Below are 19,767 nucleotides of genomic sequence, written 5' to 3' on the forward strand. Positions count from 1 at the left end.
ATATGTTAGCAGACTTGCTGTCCTTATCTAATGCATGCAAAGCTCTGGCGTAGTATTATCACTTGCTGGAAATATGTGTTTTATCTTGTTTTATGGCAGTAGACATTACACAGCATCTGCAACCAAAGTTTTACTCAGCCTTTTAGCACCCTCAGACATAGAATGTCTCCCAGAAGCAACCAGAAACCTTACCATATTTATTTATTGAGTTAGGGTTCTAAAACATGAATTGATATTAAAGTACAGCATTCTAACTCTAGAGTGTACCTGTCAGTTATGATGATGAACTTCTTTTTTTATGAATATCAGAAAGAAATATATGACACTGAATACCTGGAGAATTATGGGAAAACTGGGACATTCAGTCATCTTTTTTTAAAGCTTCTCATTGAGGCATAACATACAAAAACATATACAAATTAAACAGTTCAGCGGATTGTCTCAAAATGAGTGTGCCTGTATAACCAGCACCCAGAGCAGAAAATGAGATATTTATCCATACTACTGTTGAAGTACATTTGACTTTCCATTTAAGAACAATTACATTTGGTGCTGCCTTGAACATTCTTGTATGTTTTTTTGTGTGTGGTTGGTTTTTTGGCGGGGGGCTGGTTTGCAGGGGGGGATTTTGGTGGATTTAGCACAAATTTCTGTTGGTTACTTACACAGGAGTGGAATAGCGAAGTCATAGGGTACCCACATTTTGAGCTTTAAAAGATAGGGCCAATTTTCCAGTGTGTTTGAACCAATTCAGACTCCACTAGCAGCACATGATTTCTTGTTTTCACATCCAAATCAACACTAGATCTTGGCTTTTTCATTTTAATCATTCTAATAGATATCTCATGTGGTTTAAATTTAATTTCCTGACAATTATTGTGATTGACCACCTTGTCATTTGCTTATTGACCATTTGGATATCTTGCGAAGTGCACTGGCTTTGTAAACTTTTCTTTAACTTTTAAAAATAAGTAGTTTGCATTTATAACCATTCTCCTGGGAGAGCTAGCTACTTTCCCCCATTGACTCTACTGTAATAAATAATATCTTCGATATCTGCTGATACATGTATAAAACCATAATGGCTTTGGCCCACAGGATTGCCTTCTAGATAACATAAACAAGAGAAATCTTTTGTGGAATGTTCTTTTTAGGCAATTTAAATTACCAGCATTTACAGTTGGTGAGAACAAAATAAAAGTAATAAATAGAGACATAGCTTTTAAAAATTTCATTTTTAGGGGCACCTGGGTGGCTCAGTCAGTTAAACAGCTGCCTTCCCGCTCAGGTCATGATCCCAGGGTCCTGGGATTGAGCCCCGCATCGTGCTCCCTGCTCAGTGGAGAGTCTGCTTCTCCCTCTTCCTCTGCCTGCCACTCTGCCTACTTGTGCTGTCTCTCTGTCAAATAAATAAAATCTTTTTTTTTTTTAATTCATTTTTAAAATAGCCTTTTGCCTTTTTGGTTTTTTGAATTGGTTTTATGAATACTGGCTACAAACAGAATCAGCTGTTAACTAGTAATATGTTACTAATTTAAAAAGTTAATTTAGAGAATGTAGCTCAGGGGTGCCTAGGTGGCTCATTCGTTAAGCATCTGCCTTCTGTTCAGGTCGTGATCTCAGGGTCCTGGGATCAAGCCCTGCATCAGTCTCCCTGCTCAATGGGAATCCTGCTTCTCCCTCTGCCACTCCCGCTGCTTGTTTTTTGTTTTTCTTGCTGTGTCTCTCTCTGTCAAATAAATAAAATCTTAAAAAAAAAAATGTAGCTCAAATCTGTTCTTTAAAAAGATACTTATCTGTATAGTTGTTGGGGGTTTTCCTGCTTACAAGTAATACATGATTGTCAAAAATTCAAAAGTTACAGAAATACATAGAAGTTGACAGTTTCCCATAATCTCACCTCCCAGAGATGATTGGTTTGTATTCCTCCAGATTTTCTTCTTTGAATTTGGTAACATATGTCACAAATGATACACACTATATACAACTTTGCCTCTTGCTTTTTAACCTAATAATTGACTGTTGTTACTGGATCTTTCGGAGTTTTTTTTTTTTTTAAAGATTTTATTTATTTATTTGACAGAGAGAGATCACAGGTAGACAGAGAGGCAAACAGAGAGAGAGAGGAGGAAGCAGGCTCCCTGCTGAGCAGAGAGCCCGATGCGGGACTCGATCCCAGGACCCTGAGATCATGACCTGAGCCGAAGGCAGCGGCTTAACCCACTGAGCCACCCAGGCGCCCGGATCTTTAGGAGTTTTAAAAGATATTACTATGATAATTGGGTACTCGTTATTGACAATAAGAATGCCTTATCAAGTAGGAAAATAATAAAATGTAATTAGTATATTAATTTTATTAACCTTACTTAAGGATCTTCAGAATGATTTGCCTGGCAGTTTCAGTATGCGTCTTTAATTAATGCGGTGTTTTCCTAGTACACAGAAAAGTTCCAACTGAAGAAGATGTAAATTAATGTAGTTTATGAACAAGTTGAAAGTGGGTTGATTTTTTTCAGCAATTCTTTTTTGGATATTTTAAGGCATCCTGATCATGAAAATTCAGATACTGAATTGGTAAATCTACTCCGCATTTTTCATGAGAAAGTCTCTGGATGGAGCCTGCACTTCACACTTTGTAATAGGATGGTGGTTTCTGATCGGGGGGTGCTGGTGGCTGTCAGATTAAAGATGGACTCTGCAGAGAATCTGCAGCTCTGACCAGTCGTCCAAGGGTTCTGTTTATTTTCTATTCAGTACTCAGCATTATGGGACTGTTATCAAATCTTTCCTAAAATTAAGTAACCTAGTCTTTGATTGGAAATCTCCAAGTGAATTTTTTTTTTTTTTAAGCAGTGAGGCTAATTTAAAAATACATACTGGTTGGCTTTTTAAAAAGCAATATTTTACAAATTAAATAAGTTCCCAAGTATTCTGCTTTGTGGAGTAGTATAACATCTCATTCAGAAACAATCTCCATTTTCCTCTAATCTTTTTTTTTTTTTTTTTCATTTTCCTCTAATCTAAAGGAAACTCTTAGGTCATTATTCTTCATTGTATTGTGAGGTCTGTAGTCTCAACTGGTTGCACCTTATATTGAAATGAGCCTAAATGAGCTGCATTTTCTCTATTCAATTTTAAAAGACTGTAAAATAATATTGTTGCTAAATATTAGTGAAGACACTTTTCTTTCAGTACGTTCATCTTAGCTATCACGCTGAAATCAGCGTGGTCTAGGTTTGGGGGTTTGTCTTGCATCTCTTGTACTAAAGCAGTGCTTCGCTAGTGGCAGATCGCATTCCAGCTTTGTCCAGTATTTCACCCAAGTGTGCTTTTCTGTTCCAGTGGGACCAGATGGAAGTTTCTTTGTGGATTATACATTTGGCAGTCTCAGGAATAGAAAATAGGCATTCTTCTCCGGAGGCTTTTCTGTGACTGAACTGTCCTCACATAGTAGTTGTCCTCAATAAGACAGTCGGGTGGGAGAAGGTTTAATACAGGTGTTACTGTGCAAAAAGGGGAAATGCCATGATGTGTTGTTGCCATCCTAAATGTGAAATACTACTTTTAATAGCTAATCAAATAATCATAGGATAAATTGTTTTATTGGGGTCCCAAAAAAGGTGGTTCAGAATAATCTGTTAGATTCGTTTTAGAAGTGTTGGGATCCAGAAGGGCATAAAGATGAACGTAACACTTTCCTCTCCTTCCGTGGGTAGTATGGGTAACATTCCCAAATAAAATGACTGTTAACCCTGTGGTTTTTAGATGTTCTCACTAATTGTTTGGGAAAACAAAATCGTTTCCTGTTCGTCTGGAAACACAGAAACAGGGCTGTAGTTTCTCAAACTGTTTATGTAAATGGTCAAATTACTTTTTTGTTTTTTAAACAGACCTGTTTCCTGAGCTGAGAACTCATTAACAGACTTTACCCTGCAGTATGTTTTTGTCTGCCGAATTAAAGCAGATCAAAACAGAACAACGACCGAGAAAGCCCACCATAACCTGCGTGTAGGTTTTAGGAGTAAGGGAGTACTGGTGACAGATGCCCAGCCATCGTCATGTGAACTTTGTTGTAACAAACATAAACAAGAGATGCACCGGGGGTGCTGCCGGAACTGATTGATCAGACTTGAAGGAGAGTCATTATACCTTAAGCAGCGTGACTGTTGGAGGGAGTGTCTGTTCAGGTTATTGGAAAGCTCCCAGAGTGTGATGGCTGTGGAGTTATGAGGCAGCTGCTGCTCCCCAATACCTCATACCAGAGTTTATAGATATTTTCAGTTTTAGTTAGGGTGACTTTCAGCTGATGGCTTCTGTGTTACCTTTTTTTTTTTTTTTAAATAATCTCTGCACCCAGCTTGGAGCTCAAACTTAGAACCCTGAGATCAAGAATCGCATGTCCTAACGATGGAGCCAGCCAGGTGCCACTGTTAACCTCTTTTTAAAATAATTTTTTTCTTTCTTCTTCTTCTTTTTTTTTAAGATTTTATTTATTTATTTGATAGACAGAGACCACAAGTAGGCAGAGAGGCAGGCAGAGAGAGAGGAGGAAGCAGGCTCCCTGCTGAGCAGAGAGCCCAATGCAGGGCTCCATCCCAGGACCCTGGAATCATGACCTGAGCTGAAGGCAGAGGCTTCAACCCACTGAGCCACCCAGGAGCCCCGTCTTTCTTCTCTTTTTTTTTTTAATGAATCATTTTGTGCGGAATGGGGAGATCCAGCCTGCTAGGTTGAAACTAAACCTTGTGAAGGAGATTTAATCCCTTGCTTAGGAACGTGGGGATTTAAAATTAAACTGATTCATTTATCAGTAAGATCTTGGGCCAGTATTGTAAGCGTATCACTTTCACTTATGTTTATGGAATATATGTCATTAATTCGCCTTATCCTCTATTCCTTGTGTTCATAAGCTTATGAAGAATCAGGTGATACTTATGGAACTTCACTGAGATCTGACTTTTTTACAAGTACAGTTTCCTCTGTGCTTTTAAATTCAAGAAGGTATTAAGTGAGACTCCTGGAAGTCAGAGAGGAATAAATTAAACATACGGCCACCAGAGTCCCAAGATACTTTGAAGGGTGGTTGGTTGATTTTGTTTTGGAGGTAGGGGATGTTGGGTCTGTTGTTGGGGAGCTCTCTGAAGTGAGACTGCTGATCTTAGAGTATCAGTATTTGTCTTTCTTGTTTCCTTTAGGTTAATGTTTGAAATTTATTAATCAGGTTGAGTAAAATAGGTATCCTGCCCTAAGGGTTTTCCTACTTAGTGCAAAAGCTGTGATTTATAAAGTAACACCATAATAAAGTGATCATGAAAAGCCTTGAGCAGACAGGCTGTGTAAGAAATTGTAGGCTATTTACCCGGGTCTGTTTAATTATTATCATTATTATTGTTGTTGTTGTTATTTCTGTTCCTGTCATAATTGTCATTTCTAATAGTAGGATCCCTCATACTGTTTAAACCTAATCCTGCTTGCTACTATAGAAAATAGGCTCAGATTTCTTCTCAAAGTCCAAACCATTCCTTTAAAGACTAACAGATGTTTGCCCTCTCCAGTCAGTGAAAGGTGACAGTTAAGTGAACTCTTACTGGTTTCTTTCCTCTTTGCTTTTCAACACCACTGTTCAGTGGAAGTAGATTTGCATCCCTTTGGGTTTTTGACTAAAGCACACACCCATCCCTTCCTGCCTCCCTGGAACTGGTTCAAGATTTGGAGAGAAAGGTTTGTTTGGGGGTGTTTCCCTGGTCTTATCTCCGTCTGAGCACACGCGAGGGTTGAATTTATTTTGACCCTTCCACTTTAAATTTGGAACCGAAGCAAGAGTTTAAAGTACAACAGGAGGAGAGAGTCTGCTGAACCTGAAACATGAGAGATCCAGGGAGGAAGGTGCGTACTTGCATTCTGAAGCTTTCTCATAGAGGTTGGCCACCTTTATTGGCACACATAATTGTCAGCTAATAACTACTAGGAAAAGGCAAAATACTTAAAATTACATAAAGATATATGTGACACTTATGTTGTATGTTTACGCGTTTAATTTTATAGCAGTGCCTCCAGTATCGTTTTGAAGTTGTTGACAAAAAGTAAATTCTGAATTTTTATTTGAAGGCCTTTAGGAAAAGCTTAGGAGGATGGGTATTTGCAAGGAAAAATGAATATATCATTTGCGATTGATCTCCAACAGAATGACTAAAGAAGTATGGGTATTTTAGGTGTTTTACCATTTTGTCTTCTAAAATACAAAATGTAAAAAGCTATAAATGGTTATTATTAGATAAAGGTCACCCAGATTCTCCTCAGAGTTGAGAAGCAGGTCTCTCTCCATTGATTATTACTTATCTTCGTCTAGTGCTTTTGTGCACAGTACCTTGTGTATAAATAGTAGGCCAGACTGATTTCTTTCTTGACTGATCTTTTCCAGAGCCTGGCCCAACTAGAGAATCTGTGCAAACAGCTTTATGAGACAACAGACACAACCACTCGACTCCAGGCAGAGAAAGCCTTGGTTGAATTCACCAACAGCCCTGATTGCCTGAGCAAGTGCCAGCTACTCCTCGAAAGAGGAAGTGTACGTAAGATTTGAAAAATCTGGAAGGGTAATAGAGGTTTAGGAAAATACATTCAAAGTTTAAGGATGAATTGGGATAGCTTGTGTTCCTTAATTCTTCTAGGTGCCTCTCTGCCTTAATTTCACCTTTAAAAAGCACCATTGCTAGTTGCCAGGTTGACAGTAAAAGGACACACAGCCTCATCAGGAAAATCTCATTGAACATATATTGTGTTCTGTCATTTTTCGCCTTGAATCACATTTCTGGGATTTTCTTTCTGTTTTTCACACTTAAGTACCACCTCGTATCTTTTACAAAGAACATAGGGCTATATATGCATGACCCTTCTTACTCACATAGCCCATGTCACCGTGCAAGCTCCGTAGTGGTCGCTGTGCTGCATCCTGTGCCACAGCTGCTGCATATTGCCCTCGAGCCCTGGGGGGAACGTTCCACAACGAAAACCACAAGAAGTCAAGAGTTTTAAAATGGAATCAGAGCCTCTCAGAGCTTGAAAATGGCAGTGCAGTGATCAGTATAATGCTGTCAATGAGACATAGTTTGATTAAATTAGTATTGGGGGCAAGATGGAGGTCTTAGGAAGGCTAGGAATCCAACTAGGGTATCCTGAAAGGGCCTGAGAGAGTCAGAGTCCCAGCTAGACCAGCAGCTAGCACTCTTACCTCAGACTGGAAGGACATGTGGGAAGAACAAAAGCAGTTAATTTGTTTTGAGGATAAAATTCTAGATGACTTCATATTTGCATTTTCACTGACAATGTTACAGTATTTGTTCAGTTGGCTAAAAATTATCCTTTAGTGGCTGAGAGAGCGAACTCTTTCCAAGCATAGGAAGGTTTCAGAGCCCTGTCAGAGATGATACAGTGCTCTGCTCTGTTTTTGCGTGTAGTATGTTGTATATTTCTTCCCAGTGCCTTAGTCTTAAGATTGACCCACTTACACTTGTGTATTTTATGCTACGGGACATGCATGACCAGCTTTTCCAGGTGACTCCCACCGAAGCCCCACGGTATCATCTCTGACCCTGTTAACTCTGGAGCCTCAGGTTGACAGTAAATAAATTAAGCTGCAGTAAAACAGGATTGGTGCAGTACTAAACAATTACAGTACAATCTTCCTTTTAATCTCTGCTGACGTCTTAGTAACTGAGCAGGTTTATTGGAATTATGTCTAAAAACCATTTAGATGTTGTGTAATGTATAGTTACGATTGTATGCTGTGTTATATATTTAGAGTAGCCTCTCTTGCGTTATTACTACTCTAATGAGTTGAAACCATGTTCAGGAGTGTTGAATAAAAATCACATATCAAAATCACTTTATAGATTTTTTTCTTAAGCATAAACTTTTTTATAACTGGTGCCATTTTGCAGTGCCTGTGGATCCTGTCTTAAGAATTTTTAGTGTTACAGGAAATTATCCTTGACCCTTAATTAAATTGTTTTAATAGTCCTGAGTCTGTCCCTGTTATAGGACATTATCATAATAGAGCCACATGGAAGAATTTGCTCACGGCTCTTTTTTATACATTATGATCAATTAGAATACCAGAATATTCTATTCTCCATAAGGTTAAAAATGCATAAAAGCCACATGTGAGAATATGATAATGCTATTCCCTTGCATAGTACATAGATTTTCTTTCTCATAAATAATTATTATAAGTTTACTTTAAAACTAGCATATACATCCCCCAAAGCTGTATCTGATTGATAGCCGTGCTGATGTAAACATACAGTTCAGGGATTAACTCTACAGCATAATGTAATGGCTCTCTCTAATGCTTTTTTTTTTTTTTTTAAACTTTGTAATGGTACACTTTAGCAATATTTTGAGTTGAAACTTTTTGAATCATCACTATAATGAGGCTTTTGACAGAAGATTTCTTGGTAAATGAAAGAAGAGATCCATCTTCTAAAGATCTGTTTTCTTAATATCTTTCTGAAACAATCCTCTCCAGTATGGGCCCCCTCTAAGTGATACAAAATCTGCCCTGGATTCAGTTCGATCAGGCCATTTGTGTCATACTGCACCTTGTTCATAACTGAAATCAGTTCAAAGAACATATACTTTGTGTGGGACTCATTTTTCCTAGACCCTCTAAAATGTGGAGGATCGAATATGGTGGAACTGATTAATATTTCTTGAATCTCAGCATAGAACTCCAAATAAAGAACCTCATGACTGACTAACTCAGTAAAACTGAATTCTGAGTCCTTTTCCCCGTCTTTCCACAGTCCTCTTACTCCCAGTTACTGGCAGCTACATGCCTTACAAAGCTTGTATCACGCACAAACAACCCTCTACCATTGGAGCAACGCATAGATATTCGTAAGTAGAGAATTAATCTGTTTTCAAGAAATTAGTTTGTTTAGTGATGAGCTAGTAATAGTTAAATTCACATTGCTTGTTTGATAATGTTCTGAAATTGGTAAGCATATAAAATATGTAGAATCCAGTTTTTTCCCCCCAAATTTAGGGCTTTTGAAAGTGAAGAGGACCTTTTAAAATTATTTCTAGATAAAGTCTTAAATCATCCCTTTTGTTGTCAGGTTTCTTTCACTCAGTCTTTATGGCCACTAATAACTAAGAAAAATGTTGTTAAGGATTTTGAATTCTGTGCAGGCGTGTTACTTAACTATCTGGGAATGGATTAAAGGCTGCCATACTCCCAAGTCTTCATTGTGACAAGTATAACATCCTGAATTAGAAAGCCTACTAATCTTAAATTCAAAGTCCCATTTCTCAATCGCATTAAGAATTAAGGGAATACAACAGAAACAAGAATTAAGAGAGTTTAAGGGTCTTGGATGTTTGGTATAAAGATGTGTGCCCTTCCCTGGCAGAGCTTTCTATTACGTGGATTTTTTTGTTTTGTAGGGAACTATGTGCTCAACTACCTTGCCACTCGGCCAAAGTTGGCTACTTTTGTGACACAAGCACTTATTCAGTTATATGCCAGAATCACAAAACTGGGCTGGTTTGACTGTCAGAAGGACGACTACGTCTTCAGAAATGCAATCACAGACGTCACAAGGTTCTTACAGGTATGATGTATATATGTGATGTAGTAGGAATGTGAGAAGCAACATGTATATGCTTACATAGTGATCTTTTTAGAAATTACACAAAATGAAATTATTTTATACGTTCTCTTCTGTGTCTTTTTTGCCTTTAATATTGCTTGGTTTTACATGCTTACATTTCAGCACAGACAAACACCGTTTTTTCTAATGCCCATATACTATTCCAATCTGAAAATACCATCGCTTAATTAAGTAATGTCTTGTAGGTGGACATTTAGTTTGGTTCTGTACTTTGACTGTTAAGTAAACACTTCGGTGAATATCCTAACATAATATACACCTGTCAAACTTGGATTATTCCGAGTGTGTTTGTAGGGTGAATTCCTACCCTTAGAATTATACAATCAAAGGGATGTGTATATTCTTGGCTTTCAGAGATATTTCCAAATTATCCTCAAAAAAAGTTGTTTCCCTACAACAATTAAAAGAGTGCCTGCCTATTTTTCTGTACCTCCACCCTGGGAGCTCAGCTTTTTTATTTTTCCAATTTAATAAATAAAAAGAATTAGTATCCCAGCATTTGAGTTAGGAATGAGACAGAACAAATTTTCATGTTAACTTACTACTAGTCTTTTTTTCTGTGAACTTCCCATTTATATCTTACTTACATTTTTAAAAATCTGGCTCTTTGTTTTTTTTCTTATTGTTATATGTAGTCTTTTTGTGTGAATTACGTTATGCATCCATTTGTCACTTAGATGTATTTTGCCAGTTTTTCTTTGTATAATGGATATGGTATAATGCTCATGACTATTTTTTAAGTACAAAAGGTTTCAGTCTTGATGAAGTCAGATTTAGCAGTCTTTCTCTGTGGCAGTTACGTTTCATGTCCTGCAAAGCAACAGTTTTAAACTACAATTCCGTGCTGCCTTATCTCGGCAGTTCCCTAGCTACACAGGATTCTGCCATTTCGAAAGCATGGCTGCACTGTCATTGCCAAAGTCACGCTGCACACACCAACTTCTGCCTTACATTGTTTTTACCAGGATAGTGTTGAGTACTGCATCATTGGCGTCACAATTTTATCTCAGCTAACCAATGAAATTAATCAAGTAAGTGCTACAGCCTTCCTCATTGAAGTAAGTGCCATATTTTTTCTTAGTATTGGTGTTTTCTGCTATATGTGGGATGATCTTTTTTGGCAGTTGTGTGCTTTTGCGGTAAGTGATTAATGCCCTTTGAAACAGTAGTTCCAGTGGATTTTCCTCTGTACGTGCAGCCTTACGTTCTTAATATCCTGGTCCCCGTCTGCCTCCGGAACATTTTATCCGCCCATCAGCTCTCCTTACTGGTATTAATGTTCATGGTGAGAGATGAGAGCAACATTCCTAAGTCAAAACCTTAGTAAATTACTGCTTTGCTAATGAAAGAGAATGCATCCAAAAAGGGGATCACAAAAGTGGAACAGAACGTCTGCTAAATAATTACCGTGTATTTATAACCATTTAAAACTCAATTCGCACGTGCTACTATTAAAGACTTTTCCGGTCATCTTTTTAGAATGCTTAAGACATTCTGCTAAATACCAAATAACTTTTTGAGTAGTCCTTGTCACAGGTTACTACAGAGGAAACACCAGTGGCTTTCTTTTGCTGTGGCTATTATTTTTTATTTTAGTCATTTACTTTTGTATCCAGCTAAAATTTTGTAATGATTGAATAGGCCAGTGTTAATATTAGTTGTAACATCTCACCCTTCAGTCCCCAGCTGTGAATTACTTCGCATCACTGTTGCTGCTGCGCATATTTATACAGACCTTTTTATTAACCCTGAGAAACTTTAACCGTGAGGTAGTGCTGTTCTAAACGCATCGGCTTCTAGTATCTAAACTCTGGAGTTCGTACTTTGTTCTCTGTCACGTGCGATCCCCACTATGGTCGGTAATTACCAGAATAATAACGGAGTGACTGCTATGCAGCAGGCGCTGTTCTGAGCACTTTACTGGGAGCAGCTAATTTTATTCTCACCTTAGTCCTGGGAGGTAGGTTCCGTGGCTGTCCCATTTTCTAGATGAGGAAGCTGAAGCACATAAGGGTCAGTAATTCGCCTAAGGTATCACAGTCCGCAGGCAACAATATCTGAATTTGAACCCGCATCATCTTATTCTAGAGCCTTTGCTCTTAACAAGTAACTTCTTATTGAGCCGCTGTTACCTTTGTAATACGAGAGCACGCATTAACTGAGGACAGAGATTGTGGGGTTAATGTTCTCCTTGTGGAAGCTTGGCCCCTCATAGTACACCAATATTGATATATTTTAAAACTTCAGAATTTTGTCTTTCTTAATGGAACAGTAGAAATGTGTGTAATGTACGTTATCATCAGCATAACCGATTACATATGGAATATGGTCTATAAGCTGGCAATGTCATATTATCCAAGACATTTGTGATAATACAGTGACACTGAAGCTAGAATTGGGGGATATTTTGAACCTCTGCAAAACTTAGTTTTCTCTTCTTCTTTTGGTTGTCAGATTTATTTATTTATTTTTTTATTTGTCAGAGAGAGAGGGAGAGAGAGCGAGCGCAGGCAGACAGAATGGCAGGCAGAGGCAGAGGGAGAAGCAGGCTCCCTGCCGCAAGGAGCCCGATGCGGGACTCGATCCCAGGATGCTGGGATCATGACCTGAGCCGAAGGCAGCTGCTTAACCAACTGAGCCACCCAGGCGTCCCTGGTTGTCAGATTTAAATCAGAAAGCATATTTCTGCTACCAGCCCTGTCTGAACTTAGTAATAAAATCAAGAGGAAGGGTACCTGGCGCTCAGAGGAGCACGTGACTCTTGATCTCGGGGTCATGAGTTCAAGCCCCACATTGGGTGTAGAGATTAGTTAAGTAAATAAAGCTTTAAAAAAAAGAAAAATCAAGGGGAGTCCATAACTTGATTGTCAGAAATCTTGCTGCATTATTCTTTAACGAGCCAACAGCAGATGAGCCCCCTCCTGAATGAACTGATTGGTATATAGAATAGAAGAGATTTAAGCTTACAGGAGGTGGTTGGACTAAAATTTCCCTTGGTAACCTTGAAATCCCTTTATTCTGCTTACTGAAGTGCCTGTGTGTCAGGAATAGAAGGCATACATACTAAAGAAGTAAAAAACAGAGTTCTTAACCATAAAAACCTTTAACGTTTGGCTGAAGAGAGAGGAACAGAGGAAACAGTGAGAGACTGATGCTGCCCTTCAATTAAGTGCTCATGTCTAGAATAGAGACTATGTGTTAAAATAGGTTAGAGAAGCAGAGTGTCATGGGCCATTGTCAGTCATCCTAAGTTCATGGCTGTCAGTTAATGACTGCTTTGGAAATTCTGTGGTGACTTTAGCCTCGGGTGGATTGTTTACCAAGCCTTACCACTATCTGTTTCTGAGACTAAGCCACAATACAGTATGCTAGAAATTATTAACAGTATCTGCCAGCAGTTGGTTAAATTTTACCTCCCTAAATGTGGAGGAAATTAAAAGATGCTCATCCATCTTTCTGTCTTCCATCTGTAAGTTATAGACCCATCCTGGCTAGCTGTTAGCAGCTTACTGTCCTTTGCATCCTCTCATTATACGCGAGTTAACAGTGATTTAAACATTAAAAAGGTATTTTGTGTATAAGTTGGTTTTATTGGAAATCCTAGTTTACTTGATGTCTGTATGAAAATTTTTTCTTTGCAATTAATTCTAAAACTTGAATTGGTTTATCTTTTTGCGCAGGCTGACACCACACATCCTTTAACCAAGCACAGAAAAATAGCCTCTTCTTTCCGAGATTCATCGTTATTTGATATCTTCACACTTTCCTGCAATTTACTAAAACAGGTGAGATTGTAGGTTGGATCCTGCTTCCCAGTCCCCTTTGAAAGGATGAGAATGAGTTGGGACCTGTTAAAGGTCAGCTCTAAGCTCACCCCTTGAGAGTTGGTGCAGCTCTAACCATTACCATCTCTCACACGACGCCAGTCTCCAAGATGTGGAAGAAAGTGCCACACTGACCACTGACTCTAGAGAGGGGATTGCACTTGCCTTATTTCAGAGCTCTTCCCTTAAGGAAAGTGCAGTAAGTGAACACGTATCCCAAGGAATCTGGTTTACCACAAAGTTTGGGATTTTGTTGTTTACTTTTTTATACCCACATAAAATCTTCCTGCATGGAATAAAAGCATGTTAGCTTTATGGTGTTTGGATTCTTAGAGCTCTAAAAGCAGGTTCTGACTGCATTGTTAGCATACTGAAACAGGCCGGCTCCCCTGCCCCCTGCTGAGTTACAGGCGGCACATAAACAAGCAGCATCTGTAAGGAAAAGTAGATTTTGAATTTTTAACACCCATTTAGATTTCATAACCTGAAGGGGTAGACAGTTACCACATAAGGAAATTACCTGTTTTAAAATGGAAAATGGATAAAAAAATAAAATAAAATAAAATGGAAAATGGATGTTCAAGTTCATTTATGAATGAGTTGAACTAGGAAAGAAATGCTCACCTGTGAGTTCTACACGTTTATAACAGTCTTTAGGGACCTCCCCGTAGAAAGCTAAATGGGGTTAGCGTCTGGCTGTTTGTTCATTTTGGGTTGTTTGGTTTGGGGTTTTGTGCGGTTTTTTTGTTCTTAATCTCATTTTCCATTATGTTGTGAGTTTTAGAAGCAAGTTTAGATTCTTTGTGTTGTCCCCGTTAATGATGTTCATCTTTTCCCTCAATTACCTAGTTCTACCTCAATTCCCAAACAGTCCTCGGGTTGGGCAAGCTACCTGGCAATAGCTATTGCCCCTGAGGGGGGAAAGCTTTTGAGAAAACTGAGGATTGACTCCTCCTGGCTGATACCATCAAAACCATTAGCCACCTAGTCACTGAGGTCTCCAACCCCATCTAGAAATAACCAGGCTCTCACAGCAAATGGAGTAACCACCCGTACCATATGGCTTCAGAATCCCCTATGGCCACTATGTCACAACACGTAAAACATACGTGTCAAAAGGGGGATTTCTTTAGATACCAGTTTTGTGTTTTTATAGTAAATAAGCAGCTAGTATTTTCACAATGACATTAAGGTGACAGAAAGAAGTGCAGCCCCTTTTGTAGGGGAAGCATCACTTCATTGAGTTGAAATACTGCCCTCCTTTTCTGGCTTAACAGCCTTCTCAGGAGTCTGGCAGCAAGCTTGGAAGAGAGGAGTGATTGTTTGGGGCTCATTATGTGGTAATTTTTACAGGCTTCAGGAAAGAATCTAAACTTGAATGATGAAAGTCAGCATGGCTTACTCATGCAACTGCTCAAACTCACTCATAACTGCCTAAACTTTGATTTCATCGGCACTTCTACTGATGAGTCCTCAGATGACCTGTGCACAGTACAGATTCCCACCAGTTGGAGATCAGGTAGGAGTACTGCATCACTGGGAACACACTGCTGCTCAGCCCCACATCGTGTCTGCCGGATGGTCTGAGGAACCCCTGGAGATCCCTTGCTTGCTTTTAGAGAAAACTTAGAAAGTCAGCATCTACCTTGATACAGTGAGGAAGAGAGTGTTGGAGGAAACTTACTTGGGGTTCCTAGCTTGGGGAGGACTTTTTTAATTACTGGGTTACTAACAGATGTGAGTTTGACCTTCTCACATTCATCACCTAGGGATTCCTTACTCATTTGAGGTCATTTCTAGGTTTTTTGTTTGTTTGTTTGTTTGTTTTAAAGATTTTATTTATTTGACAGAGAGAGAGAGATCACAAGTAGGCAGGGTGGCAGGCAGAGAGAAAGAGGAGGAAGCAGGCTCCCCACCAAGGAGAGAGCCTGATTTGGGGCTCGATCCCAGGACTCTGGGATCATGACCTGAGCCGAAGGCAGAGGCTTTAATCCACTGAGCCACCCAGGCGCCCCTCATTTCTAGGTTTATAATTTTTTTTTTTTTAAGATTTTATTTATTTATTTGACAGACAGAGATCACAAGTAGGCAGAGAGGCAGGCAGAGAGAGAGAGGAAGGGAAGCAGGCTCCCTGCTGAGCAGAGAGCCCGATGTGGGGCTCGATCCCAGGACCCTGGGATCATGACCTGAGCCGAAGGCAGCAGCTTTAACCCACTGAGCCACCCAGGCGCCCCTCATTTCTAGGTTTAAACAAGAAACCAAAGAAAAGAACTTGTGCTTATGCTTGTTTTTATGTTTTTCAGAATCAAACTTCTTGCTTTGAACGTAGCCCTGATTGTCTTAAGTTCTCTGAGGGTCATAGGAATGAATCTGTTCTTTAGAGGAGCTAAAACCTAGTGCTTTAAAAAACAACAAAAACAAAAACAAAACAGGAAAAAACCCAAAGCCCCTCTTATCCCTTGAAAGGAACCCTGTGAGAGGAGGTGCCCCCAGTACATAGTGCTGTAAGTGTGTCACTAGCAACAAGCGACGTACTCAGTAACGGTTCCTTTGTCTTTTTTCAGCGTTCTTAGATTCTTCAACTCTGCAGCTGTTTTTTGACCTGTATCATTCCATCCCTCCTTCATTTTCACCTCTGGTGAGTCAGGACCACAGTTTCTAAAGCCCCACCTACATCCAAAAAGTAGCAATGGTGAATGAGCCTTACGCTCGTTCATTCTATCATACAAAATCATCCAAGTGAAGCATACAAATGCTAGGGTTAGTTATTTAGCCTTTTGTGGTAAAGCTTGTAGCCTGAAGGTTCTCGTAGTGAAGTCTTAATTTAATTCTCTTTAAATTATTCCTGTCTAGTGACAAATTGCTGTATATGCCAAGCTCTTCTGTCTCATCTTGAATCTGACTTTATACTGTACCTCAAATAGCCACAAGCTAGAGTGTGCGTGTTGGAGGGGTTGGGGGACGGGATTTAGCTTATATTGTCCAACTGAAGTTTATCCTGCCCAAGAAAATTTTTGAAAGTCCTTCAGGCACATGTTATATAGTGATAAATGGAAGCTGTGAGGAGAAGGCAAATTTGTATACCATCCTGGATAACATTACAGAGCTTTTGGAAATGATGCATTTTTCTCCTTTAAAGCAGTAATTGACCTCATCAAATTTCAAAATTCATCCAGGTCCTGAAAGACATTGGCCTAGTATTTCAGATTATTTCATGTAAATTGCTAACGTACAAAACACACAGATAAGACAGTAAAGTAATGGGTGTTTTACACAGTGTTTCTACAGTAGGCTGGTTATTATGGTACTTTTCCAAATGTAGACCTTAGCTTTAGTAGAAATGTGAATTCAGTGTTGTTTGTATCGTTAAGTTTACTTCAGGAAAAGGTAGCTCACTGGAGAGGTAGTTCATGAAAAGACTATTAGTAAAGATGTGGGCAACACTAAGGGAATCCAGCAAGGGGTGGTGAGGTGAGGTATACCCACTAGGGTGTGCAATAGTGGGGGGTCCCAGGGGGCAAGGGGAGGAAACCCTAGAAAGAACTGAAGCTGTGGCCTAGGGGAGGGCTGGGTGCAGAGGGAGGGACACCGCCATTCATGGCCTAGCCAGGGGTCCACAGGGGGTACCTCTTTTCTTCCTGCCCTTAATCTCTTGCTAGTACTTTCCAGTGGTTGAAGCCTACTGGAGGCAGGAGGAAGGGGGAGCTCTGCCTCTAAGTGAACAGAAGAAGTCAGCCTCCCAGGGAACAGAGCAGTGTGGAGAACGATAGAAGACAGATCTGGAGGGGCAGACAGTATAAATACCTAGCACAGTGGGGAAAGGGGAAAGGTTTTCAGGGTAAAGCCTGTTCTTTTCAGGACACAGATCTAGCTTGGTTATTTCATTATGGCAAAGCCTGATTAGCCAAAAGTCTTAGTGAAGCAGAGAAAACGAAACCTAAAGCTTTCTTAACCTACAAATTATATGGTATTTCCAAGCCTTAAATACATATCTTAAAAGAATCAAAGAAGCCATTGGGTGGTCAAAGAATAATACCTAAGTGAATTTCCAGACTGAATTTAACTAGTTGTTATGGTAACTTGGATCTAATGATCTTTTTTTTTTTTTTTTAATAAAGCTGTTTCCAGTATCCTCAGCTGTATCCTTCTTGATCTTTCTGTATCATGGTAATAGTAGGGAGGTTGAAAGAATAGTTAATAGCATATGTAAAGAAGAATATTCTAGGAGGGGAAGAAGGGAAAAGATAATATGGAGTAGCCGTATCATCTTTTTAATCAGTTGTGTTTGGTTGTGCCTGTTTTTAGGTACTATCCTGCTTAGTACAGATTGCCTCAGTCAGAAGATCCCTGTTCAACAATGCAGAGAGGGCCAAGTTTCTCTCACATCTTGTTGATGGTGTTAAGCGAATACTGGAAAACCCACAGGTAAGATTTTTGAGAATTTAGTATTTAATACATATTTAAATACATGTTGTGTGTGGATGTGTGTAATTAGTATATGCCTCTCTGTTGAATCAGAAGGAACTACCATCTAGAAGCCACACTTAGCAGAAATCCTAGAGAACACTTCAGTGTGTCATTCTCAGAAGGTTTAAATGAGTCGGTATCTGTCGGCAGATTTTTTTCTTTTAAGATTTTATTTATCAAAGAGAGAGGACAAGTAGGGGGAGCAGCAGGCAGAGGGAGAAGCAGGCTCCCTGCCGAGCACAGAGCCCGATGCGGGACTTGATCCCAGGACCCTGGCATCATGACCTGAGCGGCTTAACCGACGGAGCCACCCAGGTGTCCTGTAGGCAGATCCTTGAAAATGTTTACCCAAATGAGGAATTTTTATCCTCTAGCCTTGGGAATGCAGGAGTTAGGGGAAAGGACCACTTGGACACAGGAAATTGAGACAGCTGGTCATTTTTCCCCCAAGAAATTAAGAATCTAGAGTTTGCTTTTTGTTTCTGTTTCCTTTTTTTTTTTTTTTTTTTTTTAATATACATTATTTACCCAAGTGTGTAGGTCTGCTTTTAGGTGGGAAAGGAGATACTGACCATCTGGTATTCATTGCATAACTCAATTGCCCTTTTTGTGTTTTTCATTTCCAGAGATTCAGCCAACACCTACTTTTTTTTAAAGTGCCACTTCTCTACACTAGGAAATACCATACAAGCATTTTGTTTTTATGTATACTCAGTTCTGTCCCTCTTTTTAATAATTCTTTTTTTTTTAACCAAAGTATAGTTGACTGAGAATGTACATTAGTTTCAGATGTACAACATAGTGAAACAACTCTGTATATTGTGTTATGCCCACTGCAAGTGTGGCTACCATCTGTCACCACACAACGCTATTATAGTACCATTGACTGTATTCCCTGTGCTGTACCTTTTCTCCCCATGACTTCTTCACTCCATAACTGAAAGCCTGTGGCTCCCACTCCCCTTCATCCATTTTTGGCCATCCTGCCCATTGCCTCCCCTCTGGCTACCCTCAGTTTGTTCTCTGTATTTATGAGTCTGTCTCTGCTTTTTTTGTTTATTTGTTCATTTGTTTTATATTTTTAGAGTCTATATATAAGTGAAATCCTCTGGTATTTGCCTTCCATTTGACTCATTTAGTTCACTTTGACTCACATAGCACCCTCTAGGTCCATCCACATTGTCGCAAATGGCAAGATGTGAGTCTTTTTTATGGTTGAGCAATGTAATACATTGTATGTATATGTATGTGTATGTGTATATATGTGTGTGTATGTGTATATATATATGGTACACATATATAGACCACTTCTTTATCCATTCATCTATCAGTGTACAGTTAGGTTGCTTCCATATCTTGGTTATTGTAAATAATGCCGCATACATACAGGGTTGCATGTATCTTTTCAGATTAGTGTTTTTGTTTTCTTTGAGTAGTCACCCAGTAGTGGAATTACTGGATCACACAGTATTTTCATTTTTAATTTTTTGAGGAACCTCCATACTGTTTTCCACAGTGGCACTATCAGTTCGTATTCCCACCAGCAGTGCATGAGAGTTCATTTTTCTCCACATCCTCACCAACGCTTGTTCTTTCTTGTCTTTTGAAGTCAAGTTTGTAGGGTTTTGGGGGGGGTGGGTTGGTCTTTTTTGTTTTTGTTTTGTTATGTTCTTTTAAGTAAGCTGTACATCCAGTGTGGGGTTCTAACTCACAACCCTGGGATCAAGGGTACATGCTCTTAAAAAAAAAAAGAGTAACATGCTCTAATGACTGAGCCAGCCAGGTGCCCCAGGACTTCTTGT

At 39.3% G+C, this 19,767-nt stretch overlaps 1 protein-coding gene across 2 annotated transcripts in view; it reads left to right on the plus strand.

Annotated features, from left to right (window-relative positions):
• The first annotated feature begins 5,850 nt into the window (after positions 1-5,850).
• The window catches only part of XPO7 (exportin 7), a 39,541-nt gene continuing 25,624 nt past the window's right edge, over positions 5,851-19,767 (plus strand). The window contains exons 1-9 of one of the 2 annotated variants that reach the window (XM_047717287.1): positions 5,851-5,886; positions 6,422-6,568; positions 8,805-8,898; positions 9,448-9,614; positions 10,640-10,732; positions 13,355-13,459; positions 14,852-15,017; positions 16,063-16,136; positions 17,804-17,923. In XM_047717287.1, the coding sequence (XP_047573243.1) occupies positions 5,866-5,886; positions 6,422-6,568; positions 8,805-8,898; positions 9,448-9,614; positions 10,640-10,732; positions 13,355-13,459; positions 14,852-15,017; positions 16,063-16,136; positions 17,804-17,923 (987 nt within the window). In that variant the 5' untranslated portion in view covers positions 5,851-5,865. The remainder of the gene's footprint in view (positions 5,887-6,421; positions 6,569-8,804; positions 8,899-9,447; positions 9,615-10,639; positions 10,733-13,354; positions 13,460-14,851; positions 15,018-16,062; positions 16,137-17,803; positions 17,924-19,767) is intronic. The other variant, XM_047717288.1, reaches the window with a different exon arrangement.

The sequence above is a fragment of the Lutra lutra genome, chromosome 2 (assembly GCF_902655055.1).
Source record: "Lutra lutra chromosome 2, mLutLut1.2, whole genome shotgun sequence".
Classification (NCBI taxonomy): Eukaryota; Metazoa; Chordata; class Mammalia; order Carnivora; family Mustelidae; genus Lutra; species Lutra lutra.